Consider the following 24,046-nt stretch of genomic DNA (forward strand, 5'->3'; position numbering starts at 1 on the left):
GGTGATTATTATTTTAAGAATAATTGAATGAAAAATTGTAACCACAAGGAAGCACAGTACCTTTATGAGCTAATAAAAGATATTTTGCACACACTGATATAAAATATATCTGTTTGCAGGAACTGAAGAGAGCGTGAATCACATGCTTGGAGAGAGAAGTAAACTATCATCATAATGATTTGTGGAAAATCAGTGAAGTTTAACCCTTACACCGCGGGCTTGTTTTGCTTTTTCTCGTGGCTCCCGCGGGCATATTCGCGCTTCGATAGACTCTCAAAAAATATTTGCCAAAAATCAGTTATTAGTCCTAGAATATTAAAATCGTATATGCTTATGGCACATAACTTCAGCTTTCTCCTGGGGTGTTTGTTGAGCCTTCGTCGAGTACCACAGGACTTGTGGAGACCTCTGAAGTTGGGTAACAAAGTCTCCACTTTACACTTCCCGACAACCCGTAATATGATTACCACAGTCTGATATTATCACTAGAAACACTATTCTATGATTCTTAAATAGTTTGGAATCCATACTCCAAAAAAAAACACTGTGTAAGCAATGAAAATTATGAGGGCGTGAGACCTTCCCACTTGCGCTAGTTCGCCGCTGGCGTTCTGTCATTTATTATTCATAAAAACACTCACAGTTTATATTTCTATTACTATATAACACTTATATATATCTACAGTCTTTATCCATAAGTTTCCTTCAGTAATAGTAGTTTATTGTCACTGTAGGCATTCAATTTCTTTCAGTAAAATACATAGCATTCACTTTCTCGTCCTGTATACTAGCATTGAGAGTGAATGTCACTTTCACCTTCACTCTCATAACTCATAGTATTCAGACATGCTAGAGTGAAACTCTCACTTTCATTACTCCTAGGGTATATACTCGTATTCTTATAATACTACTCATTTACATTTCTATTTACGTTCTCTGTTTTATTTACGTTATTTACATTTCTATTTTATTTACACTGTTATGCACTGTCACTTGAAGTAACTTATAAAACTATTTTCCACTGTTCACGTATATGTACGTTCATTGCTTTCACTTGCTGTTTACACATTATTTACACATTATTTACAGTTCCACTTGCACTGTTTTACTCAATAGAAAGATCGTAGTCACTCTTTTATCAATTGTCAGCCCTTAACCTCTTTCCACACGAGGTTTAGTAGGGGGTAAAGGTCACAGGGCCCTTTGCCTGGGGCTGAAAAACGGCGGTAGTTAGCAGGGGCAAACAGACGTACCTTCACTTTGAAAGATGACGGTGAACTGATAGTGGTGGCCTCCTGCCACCTGGCTTGGGTGAATGCAATACTACCAACTTTAGCTTTGTGAGACCTGCTAATGTAGCAATGAAATGATTGGCATGAAACCAAGACAATACATAATAAATTAGGTAGTTCCAGGTGAATGTAAATATCACTTAGACTTCTCCCTTCCCTCCTTATATGTATATTTATTACGAAATAGATTGTACAGCATATTTCAAAGGGAATTAAACAGCGAAAATTAGCGAACGAGTGCACGTGAGGTGTTGTCAGGTGATAATTAGCCAATTCCAGGTGTATGGCACTACCACTTACCTTATTTCATTTTTGTATATATTATTTGGTATAAGAATAGGGCATAGGGCTTATTTCAATGGATGAAATCAGTGGAAAATTCCGGGGAAGATTTACTTAGCGTAGAATACAGTGTGGTGGCCTGCAATAATTAGGTAGTTCCAGGTGAATATAAATATCACTTAGGCTTCTCCCTTCCTTTCTTATATATGTTTTTATTACGAAAATAGATTATACAGCATATTTCAAGGGGAAATAAACAGCGAAAATTAGCGAACGAGTGCACGTGAGGTGTTGTCAGGTGATAATTAGCCAATTCCAGGTGTATGGCACTCACTTACCTTATTTCTTTCTTGTATATATTATTTGGTATAAGAATAGGGCATAGGGCTTATATCAATGGATGAAATCAGTGAAAAATTCCAGGGAAGATTTACTACTTAGCGTAGCACGGCCGGGCAGGCGAGAGGATGGGGTAATGGAGGGGAGGTAGGGAGGGGAGTCAAGAACGGGGAGAAATGGCTAAATCGTCAGCAATGGATGGGAGTACAGATGAGATTAGGAGTACTTTCTAGTGTTGGACATAGGCAGTACTGATAGATGATACAAGCCACCACTTGAAAGCCCGGGTGAATTCAAAATAACACAGAATCACAAAAGTGACGCCCCGCGGTATGATCCCTTGCTCCCAAGCGTCATGAAAGTGACGCCCCGCAGTTAAGGGGTTAATAAATGGAAAAACACTGTTGTTACACTATCTTTTTATTGAACAGGTGTGGTGAATCTTGGCCGTGTGGAAGTATTGTGGCGACCAGTCACCAATCACCTTCTGGAAGTTTGTCAGCACCCACATGTGCGCATGAGGGAATGGGGAGTGGAGGCTGTCACATATCTTGTCAAAGCAGCTCTCACACACAAACATCATCCACCACTGAAGGACAATCAGGTCAGTTCAGGTATTTAATATGCATTAATAATAGTAAACTGATTTTTTGTTAGACACGATTCAGCATGGCAAAACTTGTTAATTTAGAAACCCGCCTTGTTCAAGAATCACCAGAAGAGCAGATTGACACCAAGGCTTACTGTAATATCAATAGTATTATAGGGATGTTAGTTCTTGAATGAACCCTCTTTGTTATGTTTGATTTAAGACTGACACATGTTGCTGGAATGTACAGTATTTCATGGCATATACGACACTGCACCGTTTAAGGTGCACCCTAATTTTGGAAGAACAAGTCTAAAGAAAAAAGTTTTTGACTCCCAACCAACATGCATTACAACTTTGGCTTGATATATTAGATCTCTTCAGAAAGTATCCTACCTTAGGCTCTAAAGAAATAAATACACAATCTGTTGAACTAGGACACTAATTCCCCTCAAAGTCGGCCCCTTTGACTTGACACACGTAGCCCAGCGTTCTTTCCACGTGTCTGGTATTAGGGTGCCTGCCAGACCTGCAGGATGTTGTGCTTAGCCAAAAATTCCTGAATCAATTGAGAAGAATGGGCAGGGGCATTGTCATGGTACAGCTTCCAACTTGTTGCTTTCCAAAGGTCCGGTCTCTTCCACCAACTGCATCACAAAGACAACAGATAACGTTGAGGTAGTAATGTTTGGTGACAGTCTGACCTGGTGCTTATTCATGATGCATAACACCATGGTAGCTGAAAAAAAAACTGTCAACGTGCATTTCACTCTGCTGCGGACCTCATTCATTCATTGCCAGACGCCATGTATCCCAGACGGGGTGGCCAAGGGCTTTGAGTTAATTGTTTTACAGGGAGGGACACTAATCCTTCACCAACCCCACTTGACACGTAGGGATACCAACAGCATCTGGTTTTCCCAGGCGGTCACCCATCCAAGTACTAACCAGACCCAACGTTGCAACGTTGCTGCGGACCTGTCATGCTTTATTCGTGGCCAAGGCAGCCCTGCATGCTTCCTCTGGGACAACTGTGCTTTGGTTTCTGGGTCGTACCCATACACCCAAGTCTCATCTCCAGTGATAACAGTCTTCAGAAGTCTGGATCACAATTTATACACTCCAGTATGGCCTGAGCAATGTTCATGCAAGAGAAGAGATCATGACCAGTGCGAAGAAGCACCAGCAGGAGATACCGAAACAGACTTTGAAAAATGTTTCAGGCAGTGGAAAGAATGCTGGGCTATGTTTGTCAAGTCAGAAGGGGCTTACTTTAAGGAAGACTGGTGTCCAAGCTCAACAGTTTTTTTTTTTTTTTTTTTAAAGGTCAGATACTTTTTGAACAGACCTAATACTGTGGTCACATTTACACAAATACACACTTGGGAGTTGGTTGTAGCACCATCCAATCAGAGTGATACTCCCAAGGGGAATGGGAATGCTGGTGAGAGGTAGAGCTGGAGCTCCTGTTTCACTTGCCATCAGATTATCCTGGCCATCCCCCTTTGTTGACATTTTGAGTGTGACACTAGTATGGAGAGTTGACCAGCTTACTTTCCCAAACACTTTTCTCTAACTATCTCATGCACCACTCTACATGCACTTTACATATCACATAATGTACCCCAGTACCGTATGTCACAGGGGTTGACACCAGCAGGGGCATGCATCCAGAAAACTTTGCTCCCGCTACCTCGTGGTGGACCTAATGAGGGGAGTTGTGATGTGGGCTTCGTCAGCATAGTTTTGGGGACCAGGTTGGGATGGGACTTAGATCTGTGCTGTAGAGTACAGGGCATTGTGGTTCCCATGCTGTTGCGTTTGACCAATAGAGAGGGGCCCGAACCCGGGAGTAGCACCCCCGAGGCTGCTCTATCAGTGGGTGTGTAATGGTGGGGCAGTTACAGTGCCAAGGTGTGCTTGGAGGTTGTCCCTATGGCTGTCCTGGCAGGGTGCCCTGAGGCCACTGCCACAGCCACTGGTCACAGATGGTGGGCTAAGGATCTCAGATCTCATGAATGGACTTGGGACTGCGCAGGTGGGTTTGGCCTGTGATGTCTTTCTTCCTATTTAACTTTAATGCTATGACAAAAAATGAGAGAGAAAAAAAAAATAATAAACCTGTTAATACTAAATCACCCAAGGGGATCAGAATGGCATCTTGGAATGTGGGTGGTTTGAAGGGTAGAGCAGGGGAAGTGGTCAAAGTTTTAAGTAGAAGATGGGTGGATGTTGACTGTACAGGTTAGGTGTAGGGGAGGATCAGCCAGAATGATTGCTGGGAGCATTTTGTTGGTATAAGATATTTTAGCAGGGAAAGGTAGGTGGATATGGTGGTGTGGGTGTGCAGTTAAGTAAAATTGGGTGGAATATATCATGAATGTAAAGAGAATGAACAAAAGGAGTATAGTAGTTAAAGGTTTGTTTGGTAGGCAGGCAATTTCACTTATATCAGTATATGCGCTACAGGCTGCCTTGGATAACAAAGAAAAAGATAAATTCTGTGATGACTTGATACTTGTTAATATAGGGGATGATGAGATTGTAGTTTTGGGAGGGGACTTAAATGATCTTGTGGATGAGGCAGCTCAGGGATATGATGGCGCACATGGGGGATGCGCATATGGTATGGGAAATGAGGAAGGGGAAAGGATACCTTTTTTTTTTTTTAACGCGAGGAAGAAGGAACCAAAGGCCATGAGCCCGCAGTAACAGTTCCCTCCAAGAGAAAAACAAAATACAATATAGAACCAAATTCAAGATCCGATCATTTTGAGATGCCTGGACACACTGCGTTTGAAAGGCTGGAGATCATAGGCAGCAGGAAATACAGACAGAGGGAGACAGTTCCAGAGCTGACCTGATGCATAAATGAAAGACTGGGAGTAACGGTTAACTCTTGCTTTAGAGAGTTGGACAGAAAAGGGATGAGAGTTTGCTGCCAGACGGGTGCTACGCGCCCGTCGTAGAGGTGGAGGAATGCAAGCAGACAGTTCAGAGGAGCAGTGACCATTAAAGTAGCGATAGAAAAGAGATAAAGATGCAACAGTGCGGCGAAGAGACAGAGGTTGAAGGGAGTCAGTAAGAGGAGGAGAGTTAATGAGACGAAAAGCCTTTGACTCCACCCTATTGAGAAGAGCTGTATGCGGGGAGCCTCCCCACACATGAGAGTTGTACTCCACACAGGGGCGGATAAAACCCCTGTACAGAGTCAACAATTGTGCAGGGGTAAAGAAAGAGCGGAGTCGGCTTAGCACACCCAATCTCTTGGAAGCAGATTTTACAAGAGATGTAATATGATCTTTCCAAGATAAGTCCCGAGTAAATGAAACCCCAAGCATGTTCAAGGATGATGCAGGATTAAGCTGAATATTATTAAACATTAATGGGTATACCTGTGGAAGATTTTGTCGGGTTGATAGGTGTAAGAACTGAGTCTTAGATGCATTAAAGACAACCATATTATTTTTACCCCAGTCAGAGATACGAGCCAAGTCAGACATTAGGTGTGCCATAGCCTCATCCCTTGTTTGTTGAAGTAACTGTTGAGATGGGCGTTGCGGGAACTGAATGGAAAGGTGAAGGGTGGAGTCATCAGCGTATGAGTGGATAAGGTTAGATATACAGCTTAGAAGATCATTGATGAATAAAAGGAAGAGAGTTGGTGATAGGACAGAGCCCTGAGGAACACCACTGTTGATAGATCTAGGAGAAGAACAATGGCCGTCTACAACAGCGGCTATAGAACGACCAGAAAGGAAGCTAGTGATGAAGGCACAGATAGAAGGATAGAAACCATAGGAGGGCAGTTGGAAATTAAAGATTTATGCCAGACTCGATCGAAAGCCTTTGAGATGTCAAGTGCAATGGCAAAGCTTTCGCCAAAGTCCCGAAAGGAGGATGACCAGGAGTCTGAAAGGTAGGAGAGAAGATCGCCAGTGGAGCGTCCCTGACGGAACCCATACTGACGATCGGAAAGAAGGTTGTGATAGGAAAGATGCCTTAAAATTTTTCTATTAAGAATTGACTCGAAAACTTTTGAAATACAGGACGTTAAAGCAATTGGACGATAGTTGGAGGGTTGGGAGTGGTCACCCTTCTTTGGGACTAGCTGAATGAGAGCAAACTTCCAGCAAGAAGGAAAGGTACAAGTTGACAGACAAAGGCGAAAGAGTTTGCCTAGGCAGGGTGTAAGCACAGAAGCACAGTTCTTGAGAACAACAGGAGGGACCCCATCAGGCCCATATGCCTTGTTAGTACTGAGGCCAGTGATGGCAGAAAATACATCAACTGAAGAAATTTTAATGTCAGCCATGAGGAAGTCAGAGGGGGGAAGTGATGGAGGAACAGCACCGGAATCGTCTAAGGTGGAATTGGAGGAGAAAGTCTGTGCGAAGAGATCTGCTTTATCAGTAGAAGAAATAGCTACAGAACCATCAGAGTATGGGGAGGCAATGAACGTAATTGTGTGCAACACACATTGTAAAAAACGATAGAGTAGATTGATTACATACGAGTCTGCAGGAAATAGTAGCCAGATAGAATATTTCCTGGTCAGGAGGGCTGATAAGAGGGTGTTAAGGGATGTTAAATTTATAGAGAGCAAAGAGTGTGTGCAGCAACACAGATTACATATGTGTGACATGGTAATTAATGAGTGTGTGGTGAAGAAGAGGACCTATGCATCTAGGAGGAAAACATCTATCTATCTATCTATCTAACTGTTGCCAGACACCTTGGAAGTTGAAAAACCAAGCAGTAAGGGATGCCTCCTAATGTGAGATGAGTAGAGTAGTGGCTGAAGAGGGAGTCATTGACAAAAGTTTTAATAAACAGTGCAGAGTTCTCAAAGAACAATCTCCTGAGAGTTACTGATTCCTAATGTGGATGAACAAGGGGCTCACCAAGACTTAAAGTAACATGGTGGTGCAATGAGGGTGTAAAAGCTGCACTTAAGGAGAAAAGAAGGCCATTCTGGGAATGGCAAAGGGATGGTAACAAAGAGGAATACAGTACTTGGCTGCCAAGCATAGGACTAGAAAAGAGGTACACAGGGCAAAATCTGAGTCTCAGAGACTTTTACTGGATAACCTAACTAGTGTGAAAAGGAAGAATATGATATTTAAGATGGCAGATCAGAAGAAGAGAGAAAACAGGGATATCATAAGTGAGCAGTGTGAAGAATGATGGAGGAAAGGTAGCGGTGAAGAGTGAGGATATTAAAGACACCTGGAGAGAGCATTAGAACCGGTTACTGAATGAGGAGTTTCACTGGAACAGGGAAGGTTTGGAGTCAGCAGGAGTGGAGGAGGTTGGGGGGATGGGGGGGAGACAAGCGGGGCTGGGGGAGGGAGACAAGCGGGGCTGGGGGAGGGAGACAAGTGGGGGTGGGGGAGGGTGGGGGGACAGGGAGGGAAACAAACAGGGGTGGGGGAGGGGAGGAGAACAGGTAGGGAGACAAGAAAGCAGGGCAATGGACAGGATGTAGGTGGGGAAGGTGGCAGGTGTGTCTGGGTTGACTGCTGAGATGCTGCTGCCCTTAGGGGATATATAAGTGGGTTAGTTACTGTTTTTTTTTTTTTTTTTTTTTTTTTTTTTTTTTTGCCATGCCCCCTGTATCAGTAAGAGCTAAGGTGTTGCCCCTGGGCAGAGGACTTTGGTTTTGGAGTGTATAGCACTTTATGACAGGATGCCCTTCCTGATGTCTACCAATGACCCATGGGTGGACTCAAACCTCCAACCTTCTGGTCAGAGCACTCTAACCCACTGAGTGACGGCTGCTACAACCAGCTAGGTGACAGGAAAGCGCTCCCTGTCCCGGCAGGGCAGCTTACCTGGGCACGGCATGGACTCACGACTTCGGTCTCAAGTCAGCTGTTCTACCACTGAGCCTCAATGCCTGCAGAAACCATGAGTACATCCATACCCCAAGCAGTGTTGCATATCAGTGGGAGTGTTCGGTATGTGAGTATGTCAGATATTAAAGCGGTATTCCCCCATAACATACCGAAGAAAAGCCAGAGATGCGTTCCAGGCTGAAACCCAAACTCTCATATACAGTACTCAGTCAGTTGAAATTAACACAGAAACAACATAGGTAATGTTATTATCCTCATAAACAATAATATTGCTAAAATGTGAGACATCAAACATCACAGGCAGGAAGGTAAGGTGGGTGAGACATGTTGTGTGAGATGCTTCAGGGCTACTGCCAGGCAGGCAGCTGGCAGAGTGCCAGGCGGGGGTGGGGGAGGGCGGGGGAACAGGGAGGGAGATAAGAAGGGATGGGGGAGGATGGGGGGACTGGAGATAAGCTGGAGTGGGGGAGGAAGATAGGTGGGGGTGGGAGAGGGTGGGGGGAGGATGGGGGGATGGGGAGGGAGACAGGCAGGAGTGGAAGGGGTTGGGGGGATGGGGGGGAGACAAGTGGGGCTGGGGGAGGGAGACAAGTGGGGGTGGGGGAGGGTGGGGGAACAGGGAGGGAAACAAACAGGGGTGGGGGAGGGCAGGGGAACAGGTAGGGAGACAAGAAAGCCAAACTGCGCTACTACCCCATCCTCACCAGTCTCACTCACTGACTCACTCTCACTCACTCTCGTTGACTCACTCTTTCAGTTACTGTCACTGGCTTGCTCTGGCACTCACTCTCTCACCCATTCACTGGCTTACTCTCACTCACTCACTGACTCTCTCTCTTTCTCTCTCTCTTTCTCACACACACACACACACACACACACACACACACACACATACACACACACACAGGGATTCAATCAAGGCGGACGTGCGACATCGGCGCTCCGTACCAAACCAACACGGCCAGTGGCATTACCTAAATTAGTGTCTTTGTATGAGTCAAGCTCTGTACCAGGTTAGACTAAATGATTTTTCATTATTAAAAGGAAAAAAATAGTAAGTTTAAACTAGACTTGTTCAAACAGGAAAGAGAAGCAAGACTAAAGAATACGCTGAGTCATCTGAGGTTTGTTTAGACTACAACAACACGGGGATTGTAAGTACATGCTGTGCACTTTTAGTATTGCAAAATGGATACATACTTTAGTAAAGCAAATTTGGAAAAGAAAAGGGATAAAGGTAAAAAGCAAAATGATGATTTCTACCAAGAACTGGTGGAAGTGGAGACCCACAATAGACTAGTTGAACGTGTAAACAAACTAGAAATGGCTCTCAAAAATGAAATTGATGAAATAAAGAAGCAGATGCACTTGCAAAAGGAAGAAATAGAAAAATTAGGAAGGGAGGCCAATAAGAAAGACACAACCATCAGTGAACTAACAGTGGAATTGAGTACACTTAGGAAGAAAATGAGTGAAATGGCAAGTACAGTAGTCAATCACGAGAGCGTTATGGAAGAGTTCAAAAATGACACAGAGACAATTAGGCAAGTAAGCAGTCTTATTGACCAGAGCAGTGATATTGAGGAGAAGATAACACAGGTGAATGAAGCTATGCAATGCTACAAAAATGATGTGGAAACCACGTATGCTGAAACGGTGAAAGTAAAGAAAGACTTAGAAACAAGGGTGGAGGAAAAAAGCATTAAAAAGAAAGTGAAAAAAATAATCCAAAACAATCCAAAGTTAGTCAGAGATTCAGTAGATATCAACAAATCTATAGTAATCACTGGTATAGAAGAGGAAGAAGTAAAAAACAAGATCACAAGAGACAAAAAGGAGATGGCAAATGTAATGAGCTTACTGAAAGAAGTATCAGAGGAAATCTGTAGTAAAGACATAGAGGAACACAAAAGGTTAGGGAAATATGAGAAAAGCAAGACAAGACCTCTAAAGGTGACTTTCCAGAGTGTAAACACTGTGGAAGAGATACTAAAAAATGCAAAGAATCATATGGAAAAAGAGGAGTTCAAAAATGGATGGATAAAAAGATGCCTAACACAAGAGGAACTGGAATTACTGAAAGAGAAAAGGGAGGAAGCAAAAACAAAAAATGAGGGAAGATCAGAAGAGGAGAACAAGAAATTTTTTTTACAAAGTAATAGGATTGCAGGTACGAAAGTGGTACACAAACAGGATGGAATAAAAAGGAGGAAGGTAGTAGAACCATGTCATGACAAGGATATAAACAAGATGATAAAGTTGATGTACTCAAATGTGGATGGAATGGTATCTAAATTACTAGAGGTGAATGATTATGTCAGAGAAAATGAACCACAAATAATATGCCTAACTGAAACAAAATTAACACCAAGGATATCCAATGACATACTAAACTTAGAGGAATACAATATATGGAGAAGAGACAAATTTAAAAAAAGGAGGAGGAATTATAATATTAACTAAGAAAAATCTAAAACTCAATGAAATAAAACTAGATATACCATCACAAGTAGAACTGATTGCAGTAGAGATCAACACATCTGAAGGTAAAGTAATTGTAGCCAATTTGTACATGCCACCCAGATCAAACACATGGGAAAGAGATGAATATGAGGACCTGGCAGAGAGTACAATTCAGAGTTTAAGATCATTACTATATAAAATGGAAGAGAAATCAGAAAGAATTATACTAACTGGGGATTTCAATACAAATATAAATTGGAATACTCTAGATATAATTAGCTAAGAAAGCTGCTGGGACCAAAAGCTCCTGGATCTCGTACAAGAGTTCTTCCTAACGCAACATGTGAGGGAAAGCACCAGAAAAAGAGGACTTGATGTACCTTCAGTGCTAGATCTAATATTTACTAGGCAAGAAAATGACATTGACAGTTTAATATATCACCCTCCACTCGGCAAAAGCGATCTTGCAATACTAAATTATAACTTCAGGATAGCATATGACATAGTAAACAGCAATGACAGTTACAAAAAGAGCCTAAACTATAAAAAGAGAAATTATCAAGACCTAAAGAAGTATTTCTTAGAAGTTGACTGGGAAAATGAGCTTAGAGGACAAGATTTAAATGCTGTATATAAAGAGTTCTGTGAATTTTATGAAATGAGGTAAGAACACACAGCACAAAGAAGCAGATAAGAAAATACAGAAATGATTCAATACAGAATGTAAAAAATCAAAAGAAAGAAGAGATTTGTTGTGGAATAGATACAGAAGACATAATAGTGAAAGGGCGTATAATAATTACAAACAGGCAAGAAACGATTATACAAGAATAAGGAGGGAAGCCCAAAAACAGTTTGAGGAGGATATAATAAATAAAAGTAGTGATCAACCAAAGCTGTTTTACAGCTATATCAGAAGCAAAACCATAGTAAAAGATACAATACAAACAATTACGGATGAGGGAATCACTTATACACAAGAGAATGATATTTGTGAAGCACTAAATAAGAATTTCCAATTAGTTTTTACAGAAAAAAAAAATTTTGAGAGGGACTATGTGGAACATGCATGTCCACACATACTACCAGATATACAAATAGCAGAAAAAGTAATACAGGAGGAGTTAAGTAGATTAGACAGAGGAAAAGCAAGTGGTCCTGATGAAATTTCATGTTGGGTGCTACGAGAATGTGCAAAGGAGTTAAGTAAACCACTATTTTTAATTTTCAAGAAATCCTTGAGTCAAGGTAAACTACCTGATATTTGGAAAAAAGCAAATATTGTCCCCTTATTCAAGAAAGGAAATAGACAAAATCCACTCAACTACCGGCCAGTATCACTGACCAGTGTTGTAAGCAAGGTATTAGAAAATCTTATAAGAAAAGCTTGGGTAAATCATCTAGAAGAACACAGTATGATAACTGAAAGACAGTTTGGTTTCAGAAAAGGAAAATCATGTGTTACTAATCTGTTGAGCTACTATGACAGAGTAACAAACACAATACAGGAAAGGGAAGGATGGGTGGACAGTATGTATTTAGATTTCAAGAAAGCTTTTGACACAGTACCACACCAAAGACTTTTATGGAAACTGTACCATCAAGGAGGAATTCGAGGCAAACTGTTTTGTTGGATGCAAGACTTTCTCATAAAAAGAGAAATGAGAACAGTACTAAGAGGAAACTACTCATCATGGAAAGAAGTGACCAGTGGAGTACCACAGGGTTCAGTGCTGGCACCAATCATGTTTTTAGTGTATATAAATGATATAAACAGTAACACTGGAAATGAGAGCTATCTGAATATGTTTGCAGATGATGCAAAAATACAGAGGAGAATTACTAACACAGAGTCTTGTAAAGAGCTACAAGAAGAATTAAATAAACTTCATGAATGGAGTAGTACATGGCAAATGGAATTTAATGTGGACAAGTGTCATGTAATCAAGTTTGGTAAAAGTGAAAAAAGACCTGATTGGGATTACAAGTAAGGAAATAAAACCCTATACACATCAGAAAGAGAGAAAGACCTAGGTGTAAGCATCAATAACAGACTATCTCCGGCTGACCACATCAGCGAGAACGTACGGAACATGTATACACTGCTTGCAAATATGAGAATAGTATTCACATACATAAATGAAGACATGCTAAGAAGGATAATAACATCATTCATTAGACCAACCCTGGAATATTCATCAGTAGTCTGGAGTCCTCATCTCAAAAAGCACATTGACAAGATTGAAAAAGTTCAAAGGGCCACTACAAGATGGATACCAAGCTTAAGGGACCTAAGCTATGAAGAAAGACTAAATAAACTGAATCTACCAACACTACAGGAGAGAAGGAAAAGAGGTGACATGATAATGCTATATAAGTGCATATCAGGGAAGGAGGTAATAGACATAAATGATTACTTAACATATGGAGAAGCATCAGCAAGAGGACACTGCAAAAAACTGCATAAGAAAAGAGGTGATTTAAGACGTCAGGAAATTCAGTTTCTCAAACAGAGCAATTGATCAGTGGAATGCACTACCGAATGAAATAGTGTGTGCCAAAACAATTCACAAATTTAAGGATGTGTACGATAAATATGGTTTAAGACATGGGACAGTACGAGCTTGACTCATTCCTGTAAAGATACAATTAGGTAAGAACAATTAGGTAAGAACACACACACACATGGGAGACAAGTTGGGGTTGTGGAAAGTGGGGGGATGGGGAGTTAGACAACAGGGGGTACAGGAGGGTGGGGGGATGGAGAGGGAGACATGCCTGGCAATGCTGAGTGTGGTGGTGGATGGAGGAGGGATGGGGGGAGAAGAGAGGTGATGGAGGGAGGACAAGGAGAGCCACACCACCACATCCCTAGGGAGGCGTGGAGTGTTCGGACAGGCGAATTGATGGCTGTTCAGATTGTGGGAATGTTCCCCCATTTCATGTATTTGATCAAGCGAATTATCAGTTATTGATGCATTGGAAATCGGGGTATGGGTATACTGGAATTGAATCCTTGTCAATAGTCACGGATCAGGACCATGAAAATGAATACCTAGAGTAACACCTAGGGTAAGTAATTTTGGTAAGCTAGATGGTGCATGTGTCCCACGATACTGGGTGAATAACCCTCCTCAGTCCTATATTATGGAGATTAGCATCGTGGTGATGATTGGCTGAAGGATGTGATTGTAAATGTGTACAAGGGAAAGAGTGATGCCCTAGAAAGAGGAATTTATTGAGACATTAAACTTTTGGACCAGAAAATGAAGGTAAGAGTTCTAGAAGGTATGATTAGGGAAAGAGTAAGTATTGATGAGATGCAGTTTGCATTTAAGCCAGGCAAAGGGACCACTGATGCCATATTCATTGTTCGACAGCTTCAGGAAAAATATATAGGAAAGAAATGGAATCTGTACTTTGTGTTTGTTCATTTGGAGAAGGCCTTTGACAGAGTCCCTATGGAGGAGGTGATGTGGACATTGAGAAAGCTTAGGATTGAGGAGTGCCTGGTTGGAGTGGTTATGGCTATGTATGTGGATGCTTGCATCCAGGTGAGAGTGATTGGGGATTTGAGTAATGAGTTTTCCGTGAATGTTGGTGTGCATCGGGGGTTGGTCTTGAGCCCCTGTTTTGTTCATAATGGTGCTTGAAGGTCTCTCATATTTCTGAAATGGACTCCCTAGGAAGATGTTGTATGCTGATGATTTGGTGTTGATTGCAGAGAATGAAAGGCAGGCAGAGGAAAGATTTAGGAAGTGGAGAGAAGGTATGGGGCAAAGGGGCATAATTGCTAATAAAGCAAAGGTGATGGTACCTAGGGTTGGTGGCAGTACTGTCGAAGAAGAGGGAGAGTGGCCATGTGCAGTTTGCCACAAGGGTATGGGAAGTAATTCCATCATGCTTAGTGTTTGTGACAGGTGGGTGCTTAAGAGATATAGTTGTATGAGAGGTATACTGCAAGATAATGCTGATATTGTGTGTTCTGTGCATTGGGGAGAGTATGGGGGTTGTCAGGTGCAATATGATTGATCTTGCTGGTGAGTACTTTGAGTGTGTGGAAGATTTATTTATTTTTATTTATTTTTTTTTTATTTATTTATTTATTTTTTTAATACTTGGGAGACATGTTATGTGCTGGAGGTGGGGCTGGAACAAGCTCTGTAGCTAGAATGAGGAGTGGTTGGAATAGGTTTAGGGAGCTGTTGCATTTTTTTTTTTTTCCCCCTGACTCTGGGCATAGGCTTCATAGCCTGTTCCCAAGGCCTAGTAGTCCGTCTACATACCATACACCTGCTACTTTGCATCACTTCAGCTCTAACACCCACAGTTCATATTGAATACATGCTGGGGCTGTCTCATACAGGACTGGTGTATTGGTATTAGTGGGGGTATTTTTACGAAATGTCGACGAGTATTCTGGTAGATCGGTAAAGCCTGATTTTATGAAACTGAAATCCATAAACTGTTCCCTGTACCATCAGGGATTTGAACCTGGGTCCGGTAGGACTGCAGGCCACATCTCTACTGATTGAGAGGGGTCTTCCTCCATGCTAAAAGATCTTTGTGTGCAGCATGTGTTTGGGCAGGAAAGGAGGAGGATATTCGCAGGCTCATCGTACAGAAATGACCATAATTAGGTGGATGTGCAGTGTGCCCTTGAATGCGAGGCCTGGGGGAGTTAGATTTGGGATAAAATAGCTAAGAAGAAGGATGGGACCAGAGTGTATTGCTGTTATGATTGGGAGACATAGATTGAGATGGTTTGGGCATGTGGAGAGGATGGAGGATGACGATTGGGTGCAGAAAGTGAGAAGGGTGAACACTGGGGGTAGGGTTGCAAGAGGCAGACTGAAAATGACCTGGGACTAGGTCATAGAGTTTGACCTCAGGGATAAGAGACTGAATAGGATGGCTGCCAGTGATTGAGCATCATGGAGAGTCACCACTAGGAGACTAAGACCAATGCATGTAAGCATGTTGGAGCCTTTACAAGGGAAATGAAATGAATACTCACCTTTCTGTGTACAGTATCCATTCTGTACTGTTCATCAGTCAGTAATTTCTTTATTGCTGAATATAAGAACTAAAGTAGTGAAAATCTGACAGTCATACATAATATACGCAACAGATTGCCTCTCTTCATCCTTCTGCATCTTTACACAATTTAAACTAGGTGTAATAGGAAAAGTATATGGTAGGATACTTATTAACAGAGTTAAGGAAATAACAAAGGAATTAGTTGGAGAAGAACAGGGAAGCTTTAGGAAGGGAAGAGGTTGTGTAGATCAGATATTCATTCTTAGATCTTTAGTGGAAAAGTTTTTAGAGAAGGGAAAGAAGTTGTATGCAGCCTTCATGGATTTGGAGAAAGCATATGACAGGGTGGATAGACAAGGATTGTGGAAAGTATTAAGAATATATGGAATAGATGGGAAGTTGTTGATGGCCGTGAAGAGTATGTATGAGAGTGCTAAGGCTGCACTGCATGTGGATAGTGAAGTGAGTGAATTTTCTTGTTTGAAGATTGGATTGAAACAAGGATGTTGTCATGTCTACATAGTTGTTCAGTCTGTATATGAATGGGGTTATAAAAGAGATACAAGGTAGGGCAGTGGATGATGGAGCGGCCCTAGTGAGAGAGGGCAGTGTTTGGAAACTCCCTGTACTGTCGTTTGCAGATGATACTGTGTTGTTAAGTGAAGATGAAGGGGAGCTGCAAGGCTTGGTGGATGAGTCTGGGAGAGTGTGTGAGAAAAGGAATCTAAAGGCATATGTAGGGAAGAGTAAAGTTATGGTCTTTGAGAGAAGTGAAGTCAGTGAATGTACAGTGAAGCTGGATGAGGAGGAAATAGAAAATGTGAGTGTGTTTAAGTGCTTGGGTAGTGTGGTGAGTAAGGATGGAAGTTTAGAGGGTGAAGTGCTTGAAAGGGTGCAGCAGGGAAGAAAGGTTGCTGGTTCCTTGAAAGCAGTGATAAGAAACTGGGAAGTGAGCATGGAAGTGAAAAAGCTTCTACAAGACGGTATTGTGATACCAACTGTAACGTATGAAAATGAAACTTGGACCTTGTTGAAGGGACAGAAGTCAAGAGTGACAGCAGTGTAAATGAGTTTTTTGAGAGGAGCCTGTGGAGTCACATGGAGAGACAGACTGACAAATGAGGAAGTGAAGGATTTTTGTGGTTTGGATGTGGATGTGATAGGAAGCGTTAGGAGGAATACACTGAGGTGGTTTGGATGTGGATGTGATAGGAAGCGTTAGGAGGAATACACTGAGGTGGTTTGGACGTGTGGAGAGGATGGAGAGTGAGAGACTGATGAGGAGAGTGTATGTGAGTGAGGTGGAGGGGGAGAGAGGGAGGGGCAGCCAAGGATGAGATGGAGGGATGGAGTGGAGAGGTATATGAGAGAGGGGGGTGTGAGCTGGGAGCAGAGCAATGAAATGGCGGGGGAGAGGGCGACATGGAGGCGATTTGTTTGTGGCCACCCCTTACAAGGTTAAGGTATCTGGCAATAGGTAGATAGGGTTTGTATATACGGTACATATTTACCCCTCAGTATCTCTGTTCAAGACTATTCATCAGTATACTGTATAAATGTTAAAATCTGTAACAGTCATACATATGAAAACCACAAATTGCTTTTGTCCACCCTCTTCTTTTGTTAACCTTGACCCAGCTGGTTTGTCCTTGAAGTCACTTGATTGTATGTAAAGTATCAGTATGATTCATGAAAAGAGAATATAAAATTCCAAAAAATAAGGGTCAATAAAAAGTTACAAGGGCTTGTTCATTCTGGAAATTCATGCATGCATTGAGGACTTTTAGGTATATTCACCAGCAGACACCAGGTGGCAGCACTGTCAGTATATATATATGGGATTGGGTTTGTCCTCAGATCCACATGATTGCATGTAAAGTATCAGCATGATTCATGCAAAGAGAATATAAAATTACAAAAAATAAATGCGAATAGAAAGGTACAAACACTTCTTCATATTACAAATCCATGTTTCCAGTGAGGAATTTAAGTTGTATATACTGTATTCACAAGCAGACACCGGTTGGCAGCAGTGTCAGTACGTAAATTCAAGATTTGTTGCAGTCCTTGAAGTTTTTGCTAAATCAGGGTAAACATTCAAGTGCTTCTTATTTTCACAATTTATGAAGTTTTAGTTTATTTATTTATTTATTTTTTCAATTGTATTTTCTTCCAGTGACAGGCAGTTTATGGACATTCCTTTCTTTTACCCTTTGACTAATGCAAAATAAAGCTTGGTTTAATCATGCTTGATCTAATGTTTTCCACAACAGGGAGAAGACTCACAAAAGGTATTGAAGCCAACTCACCCCTTTATCTCATCTCTTTAATATTTCTTCTCAGAATCATGCAAAGTCTGTTATTCGCTGTGTTAGAAATAATTTCATTCATACCCTGGGTCCCAGGTCCCATGCCTGGAATTGGGACTGTGCAAGTGGGTGGGGCCTGTGGTCTGTCTCACTCCATTATTTTATTACCATTTATGACAAAAAAGGAGAAAAAGCAAACCTTAGGAAACTAAACCACCCAATGGAATCAGAGTGGCATCATGGAATGTGGGTAGTTTGAGCTGGGGAAGTGGTAGAGGCATTGAGTAGTAAATGGGTGGATGTTAAATGTGTGCAGGCGGTTACGTATGGGAGGATCAGCCAGAGTAATTGTAGGGAGGGATTATTGAGACAAGACGTTTTGGCAGTGTAGGGCAGATGGATATGGTGGTGTGGGTGTGTTGGTTAAACAGAAACGTGTGGAATATGTCATCAACGTTTTGAGATGAATGAAAGGATAATAGTAAAAATTTGTTCCTTGGGGTCATATTTTCATTTATATCTGCATATCCTCCTCAGGCAGGATTAGATTATTTAGAAAAAGATAGTGTCTGGGATGACTTAATGTGTGGTAAGTGGTATGGGGGATAATGAGAGTGTAGTTTTGCGAGAGGACTTAAATAATCATTTAGGTGAAGCAGCTGAAGGATATGAAGGGGTACATGGGGCATGTGCATATGGTACAAGACATGTGAAAGGGGAAAGGGTACACGAGTTTGAGGAGGCAATGAACATGATTGTGTGTAACAAACATTTTAGGAAAAGAGAGAGTAGGTTGATTACAGATGAGTCTGGAGGAAATAGCAGCCCGGGAGACTATTTCCTGGTCAGGAGGGCTGATAGGAGGTTGGTGAGGGATGTTAAAGTTATAGGGAATGAGGATTGTGTGCAGCAACACAGGTTATTGATGTGACATGGTGCTTAAAGAGCAGGTGATGAAAAAGACGACCTATGTACCTAGGAGGAAAATACTGAAGTTGAAAACCAAGCAGAAAAGGATGCCTTCTTCAGTGAGATGAGTAGAGTGGTGGCTGAACAGGGAACCATTGACAGAAGTGTTAATGAACAGTACAGAGCTCTCAAAAACAATCTCGTTAGAGTTACTGATTCAGTGTGTGGATGGACAAGGGGCCCCCCAAGACATAAAGTAACCTGGTGGTGGGATGATGGTGTAGAAGTTGCAGTTAAGGAAAAAAGAAGGCTTTTCTGGGAATGGAAGAAGGGTTGTAACAAAGAGGAATACTTGGCCCCCAAGCGTAGGGCTAGAAAAGAGGTTTACAGGGCAAAATTTGAGTCCCAGAGACTTTTGCTAGATAATGTGAATAGTGTGGAAAGGAAGAGTATGATATTTAATGTGGCAAATCAGATGAAGACGGAAAACAAGGATACCATATGTGAGCAGTGTGGGAAGAATGATGAAGGAAAACAGTGGTGAACACTGCCTGGAAAGAGCAGTAGAACTGGTTGTTGAATGAGGCATTTGACTGGAACAGGGAAGGTTTGTAGCCAGGAGATCCGCTGTTCAGCCCTTGACCTTTGATTGACACTACCACTGTAAGCAGAGCGATAGGCAGGATGCAGATGGGGAAGGCAGGAGGTGTGTCTTGGTTGACTGCTGAAATGCTGAAGGCTTCAGTAGATATAGGAGTGGGGTTAGTTACTGACCTGATAAGTACAACTCTATATGAGTGTGGTATTCCAGATGATAGGCTGAAGATTGTACTGTATTTGTAAATTTGTACAAAGGGAAGGGTGATGCCCTGGAAAGAGGAAACTATAGAGGCATAAAGCTTTTTGAGCTGATAATGAAAGTAATGGGGAGAGTTCTAGAAGGTATGATTAAAGGAAGAATGAATATTGATGAGTTGCAGCTTTGATTTATGCCAACCAAAAGGACCGCTGATGCCATATTTATTATTCATCAGCTTCAGGAAAAATATATAGGAAAGGAAAGGGATGTGTACTTTGTTTTTGTTGATTTGGAGAAGGCCTGTGATAGAGTCCCTAGGGAGGTGGTGAAGCGGGCAGTGAGAAAGCTTGGGATCGAGGAGTGGCTGGTTAGGGTGGTTATGGGCAGTGAGAAAGCTTGGGATCGAGGAGTGGCTGGTTAGGGTGGTTATGGCTGTGTATGTGGGTGCTTGCACCCAAGTAAGAGGGAAACTTTTGAGTGATGAACTTTCCGTGAATGCTGGTGCGCATCAAGGGTCAGTCGAGCCCCTTGTTGTCCATCGTGTTACTTGAGGCCCTGTCACATGACTTCAGAAATGGACTTCCTTGGGAGATGTTGTATTCCGATGATTTGCTGTTGATTGCGGAGAATGAAAGGGAGGCGGAGGAAAGATTTAGGAAGTGGAGTGGTGGGACACAAGGGTGTTAGAGTAAATGCAGATAAAGCTAAGTTGATGGTATCTAGGGCTTGTGGCGGTGCTGTCAAAAAAGAGAGAGTGGCCTTGTGCTGTTTGTCAAGTGGGTGTGGAAAGTAATTCCATCTTGTGCAGTTTTTGTGATAAGTGGGTGCATAGGAGATGTGGTGGTATCAGAGGTAGACTGCAAGATGATGATGTTTTCATATGTGCAATGTGTCAGGGAGAGCATGTGGAGATTGTCAGGTGTGAAAGGAGTGATCTTGCTGGTGAGTCTCTTGAGTATGTGGCAGAGTTTTGTTATTTGGGAGATGTGTTGTGTGCTGGAGGTGGGGTTGGAGCTAGCTCTGTGGCTAGAATGAAGAGTAGTTAGAAGAAGTTCAGGGAGCTGTTGTCTCTCCTGACATAGAGAGAGCTTTTCCTCCATGCTAAGGGATCTTCGTATGTGCCATTTTTTAGGAGTGTAATGTTATATGGGTAGTGAGACCTGGGCAGTAAAGGAAAATGATATTATCAGGCTCATACATACAGAAACGACAGTGGTTAAATGGATGTGCATTGTGTCCATGAGTGTAAGGCATGGGAGGCTAGGTTTACCATGGAAGAGTTAACCCCTAACGTACTAATAGAATCGATCTTTCCTTTCCCAGAATTTTGCTAGATGCCAAAAATGATCGAAAGAGGAGCCATTGTAAAAAACTGCGGACACTAGGGTTCGGCCCGATTGTAACGTATATCGATGCAAACCAATGAGAACTAAGTCCTGAGTAGGAAGGGGGGAGGATCCGAGCCCCTGCCCATGGTGGGGGGGGGGTGATTCCTCTACCGCCCTCTCACCACCTTCTTCTACCCCAATACCTTTGTTCCCTCCCCCTCTCCCTCTCATCTGACTGCCTCCTGCTCTCTCCCTCCCCTTCCCCAACCATCTTCCATCATGTCACTGTGGTTACCCCCCCCCCATTTCCCCTCCTCCCTGTCTCCCTGGGGAGGGTTATATCCCCCCTACTCACCTTCCACACCTTTGCACTCTATCTCTGCCTTTCCTATTTCTCTTGTGGTGTCTGTCTCCCACCTCTATACCCCTGTACCACCCCCCCAGGCATCTCCCCACCCCACCCCTACCCCCCACCCACCGTAGTATGCCATCTGCTTACCTCCCCCCCCCCCACCTGGCGTATTATACGTCATTGTTACTATTCATGTTGCGTGTTTTCATTCAGTACCAGATTATTGTTTGTGTAATTGCATACACCGATGCATGAAACATAGAATGTGTGTTTTTTTATGTTTTTTATGAATTTCCAAGTTTTTTACGTGTATTTTTTTGGGAAAAGCGTGTTACTGGCACAATTATGTACCTGCCAAAGGTTTTTTGCATATGCTTATCCTTTTGATGTATTTCTTTGTACTCTTTGTTTGTCAAAATGTATGATATGTCATTCTCTCTGTGGTGTAGAGTGTCAGCTGAGTCTCAGGCAATCTCAGCTGTGATTAACACCCAGGTAATTATCTCCCTTGACCCTGCAACCCTTCCACCGTGTGTCTCAAAAGTTTTACAGCCTGTCCCAGGCTTTTCCTGTTAGGTTTGCCATATTTTGCTGTATTTTTTATATTGAAGTCAATTGGAATACTTTTCCCAGTACAGTATTGCCTTGATAGTTCAAGACAATTTTATTTATTTCCAGCCTCCGAATTCCCCCGCTATCGTTTGTGTGGGAGTGGGAAATCTTTTCTGTTCCTGTGGCTCACCTCAGGGCTAATCCTCCCATGAGCTGACAAAATGTCCTATGCATTATCCTTCGTTTTTTTTTTCGTTTCTGCCTGCCCACTTTGTAATTTGACATACGTATAGTGTATGATATGTCATTCTCTCTGTGGTGTAGAGTGTCAGCTGAGTCTCGGGCAATCTCAGCTGTGATTAGCATCCAGGTAATTATCTCCCTTGACCCCACGACCCTTCCACCGTGTGTCTCAAAAGTAGGGGGGTTTCAAGAATACTCCCCCAGTATCCCTGCTTGTCGTACGAGGCGACTAAAAGGGTTGGTGGTGGGTTAGTGCCCTACCCCGTAAAAAGAACTAACTAAAAAAGCGAATAAAGCGCCTCGGACCCGGACGGACCATACGTTGACGACTAAGGAACGGACAAAGGACATTCTGAGGGTGGGAACATGGAATGTGAGAAGAGTGAATGATGAAGTGAAAGAGAGAGAGATTGTCCAGGTGCTTGAGGATGCAAAAGTGGATATATGTGGATTGACTGAAACTAAATGGAAAGGTGAAAGGATGAGAGAATGGGAATATGGTGTAGGTATATGTGCGGGAGTCAGTGAGAATGAGAGGGCAAGAGAGGGAGTATGTCTGATGATAAGCAAGAAGTGGAAGGAGAATATGAGAGAGTATGGAACAGTGGGTGCAAGGATTGTATGGGTGAGGATGAAAGTAGATATACAAGCATGGGCGATTGTATGTGTGTATGCTCCAACAGAGGATCGAGTGGCAAGAGTGAAAGATGAGTTTTGGGCGAGAGTAGAAGCATGTATGGACAAGTTTGAGAGGAGCGAGAGAGTGCTGTTGATTGGAGACATGAATGGCAAAGTTGGGAATGTACGAGTGGATGGAGTGGTTGGTCAGTGGGGTGTGCCAGCTGAAGTAGATGGGAATGGTAGTGCTTTGGTGGACATCTGTGCTGGTAAGGGTTTGGCAATAGCCAACACCTACTTTCGTCATAAGATGATCCACTGGTATACATGGAGAGTAATGAGGAGGATGGATGGTGAACTTGTTGAACGAAAGGCAATGATAGACTACGTGTGTGTGGATGAGCGAATGAGAAGACAAGTGTTGGATGCAAGAGTGTGGAGAGGGTGGGGGAATGGAGTCTCGGACCATTACTTAGTGATGGCCAAGGTAGAGCTGCAAAGAAAGTGGTTGAGGAGACGAAGGGGAAGACAGGAGGAAGCAGCTCCTGTGAGAAGAGTGGAGAAATTGCAAGATAGTGAGAAAATGACAGAGTATAAGAGCATAGTGGAAGAAAGATTGGGAAGGTATGAGCTAGAGCAGATGGAAGGGGTGGAAGACGTATGTAAGATATTCACGGAAGAGATAAGTGCAGCGTGTGAGGCGGTTTGTGGAGTGAGGAGGAGATGCAAGGGTGTGCAAGGGACAGCATGGTGGAATGATGAGGTGAAACGAGCTGTGGAACAAAAGAAGAAGGCATATGGTGAATGGTTGGCGAGTAGAGGTAGGGGAGAAGATGAGAGAGAGAAGAGAGAGGTATATGTGAGCAGGAGAAGGGAGGTTAAGAGACTGGTGAAGGAGAGTAAGAAGAAAGTGGATGAAGAGTTTGGGAGGAATCTGAGTGTGAAATGGAGGTAGAGTAAGAAATTGTTTTGGAAGGAGGTAAAGAAAGTAAGGCAGTGTGAAAGGGGAAATAGTAGGAGAGTGAAAGATAGGAATAATAGATTGTTGGTGGAGAAGAGAGAGAAATTGAGGA

General features: G+C 42.6%; 1 protein-coding gene across 1 annotated transcript in view; it reads left to right on the forward strand.

Moving 5' to 3' along the window:
* The window catches only part of LOC145415010 (protein MON2 homolog), a 1,148,323-nt gene that overhangs the window by 627,447 nt on the left and 496,830 nt on the right, over nt 1-24,046 (forward strand). Inside the window, exon 15 of the mRNA XM_080284427.1 lies at nt 2,345-2,517. Within this exon, the coding sequence (XP_080140553.1) occupies nt 2,345-2,517 (173 nt within the window). The remainder of the gene's footprint in view (nt 1-2,344; nt 2,518-24,046) is intronic.

Source organism: Coenobita brevimanus, chromosome 101 (genome assembly GCF_032717465.1).
Source record: "Coenobita brevimanus isolate Jiangsu-jjx chromosome 101, ASM3271746v2, whole genome shotgun sequence".
Taxonomy (NCBI): Eukaryota; Metazoa; Arthropoda; class Malacostraca; order Decapoda; family Coenobitidae; genus Coenobita; species Coenobita brevimanus.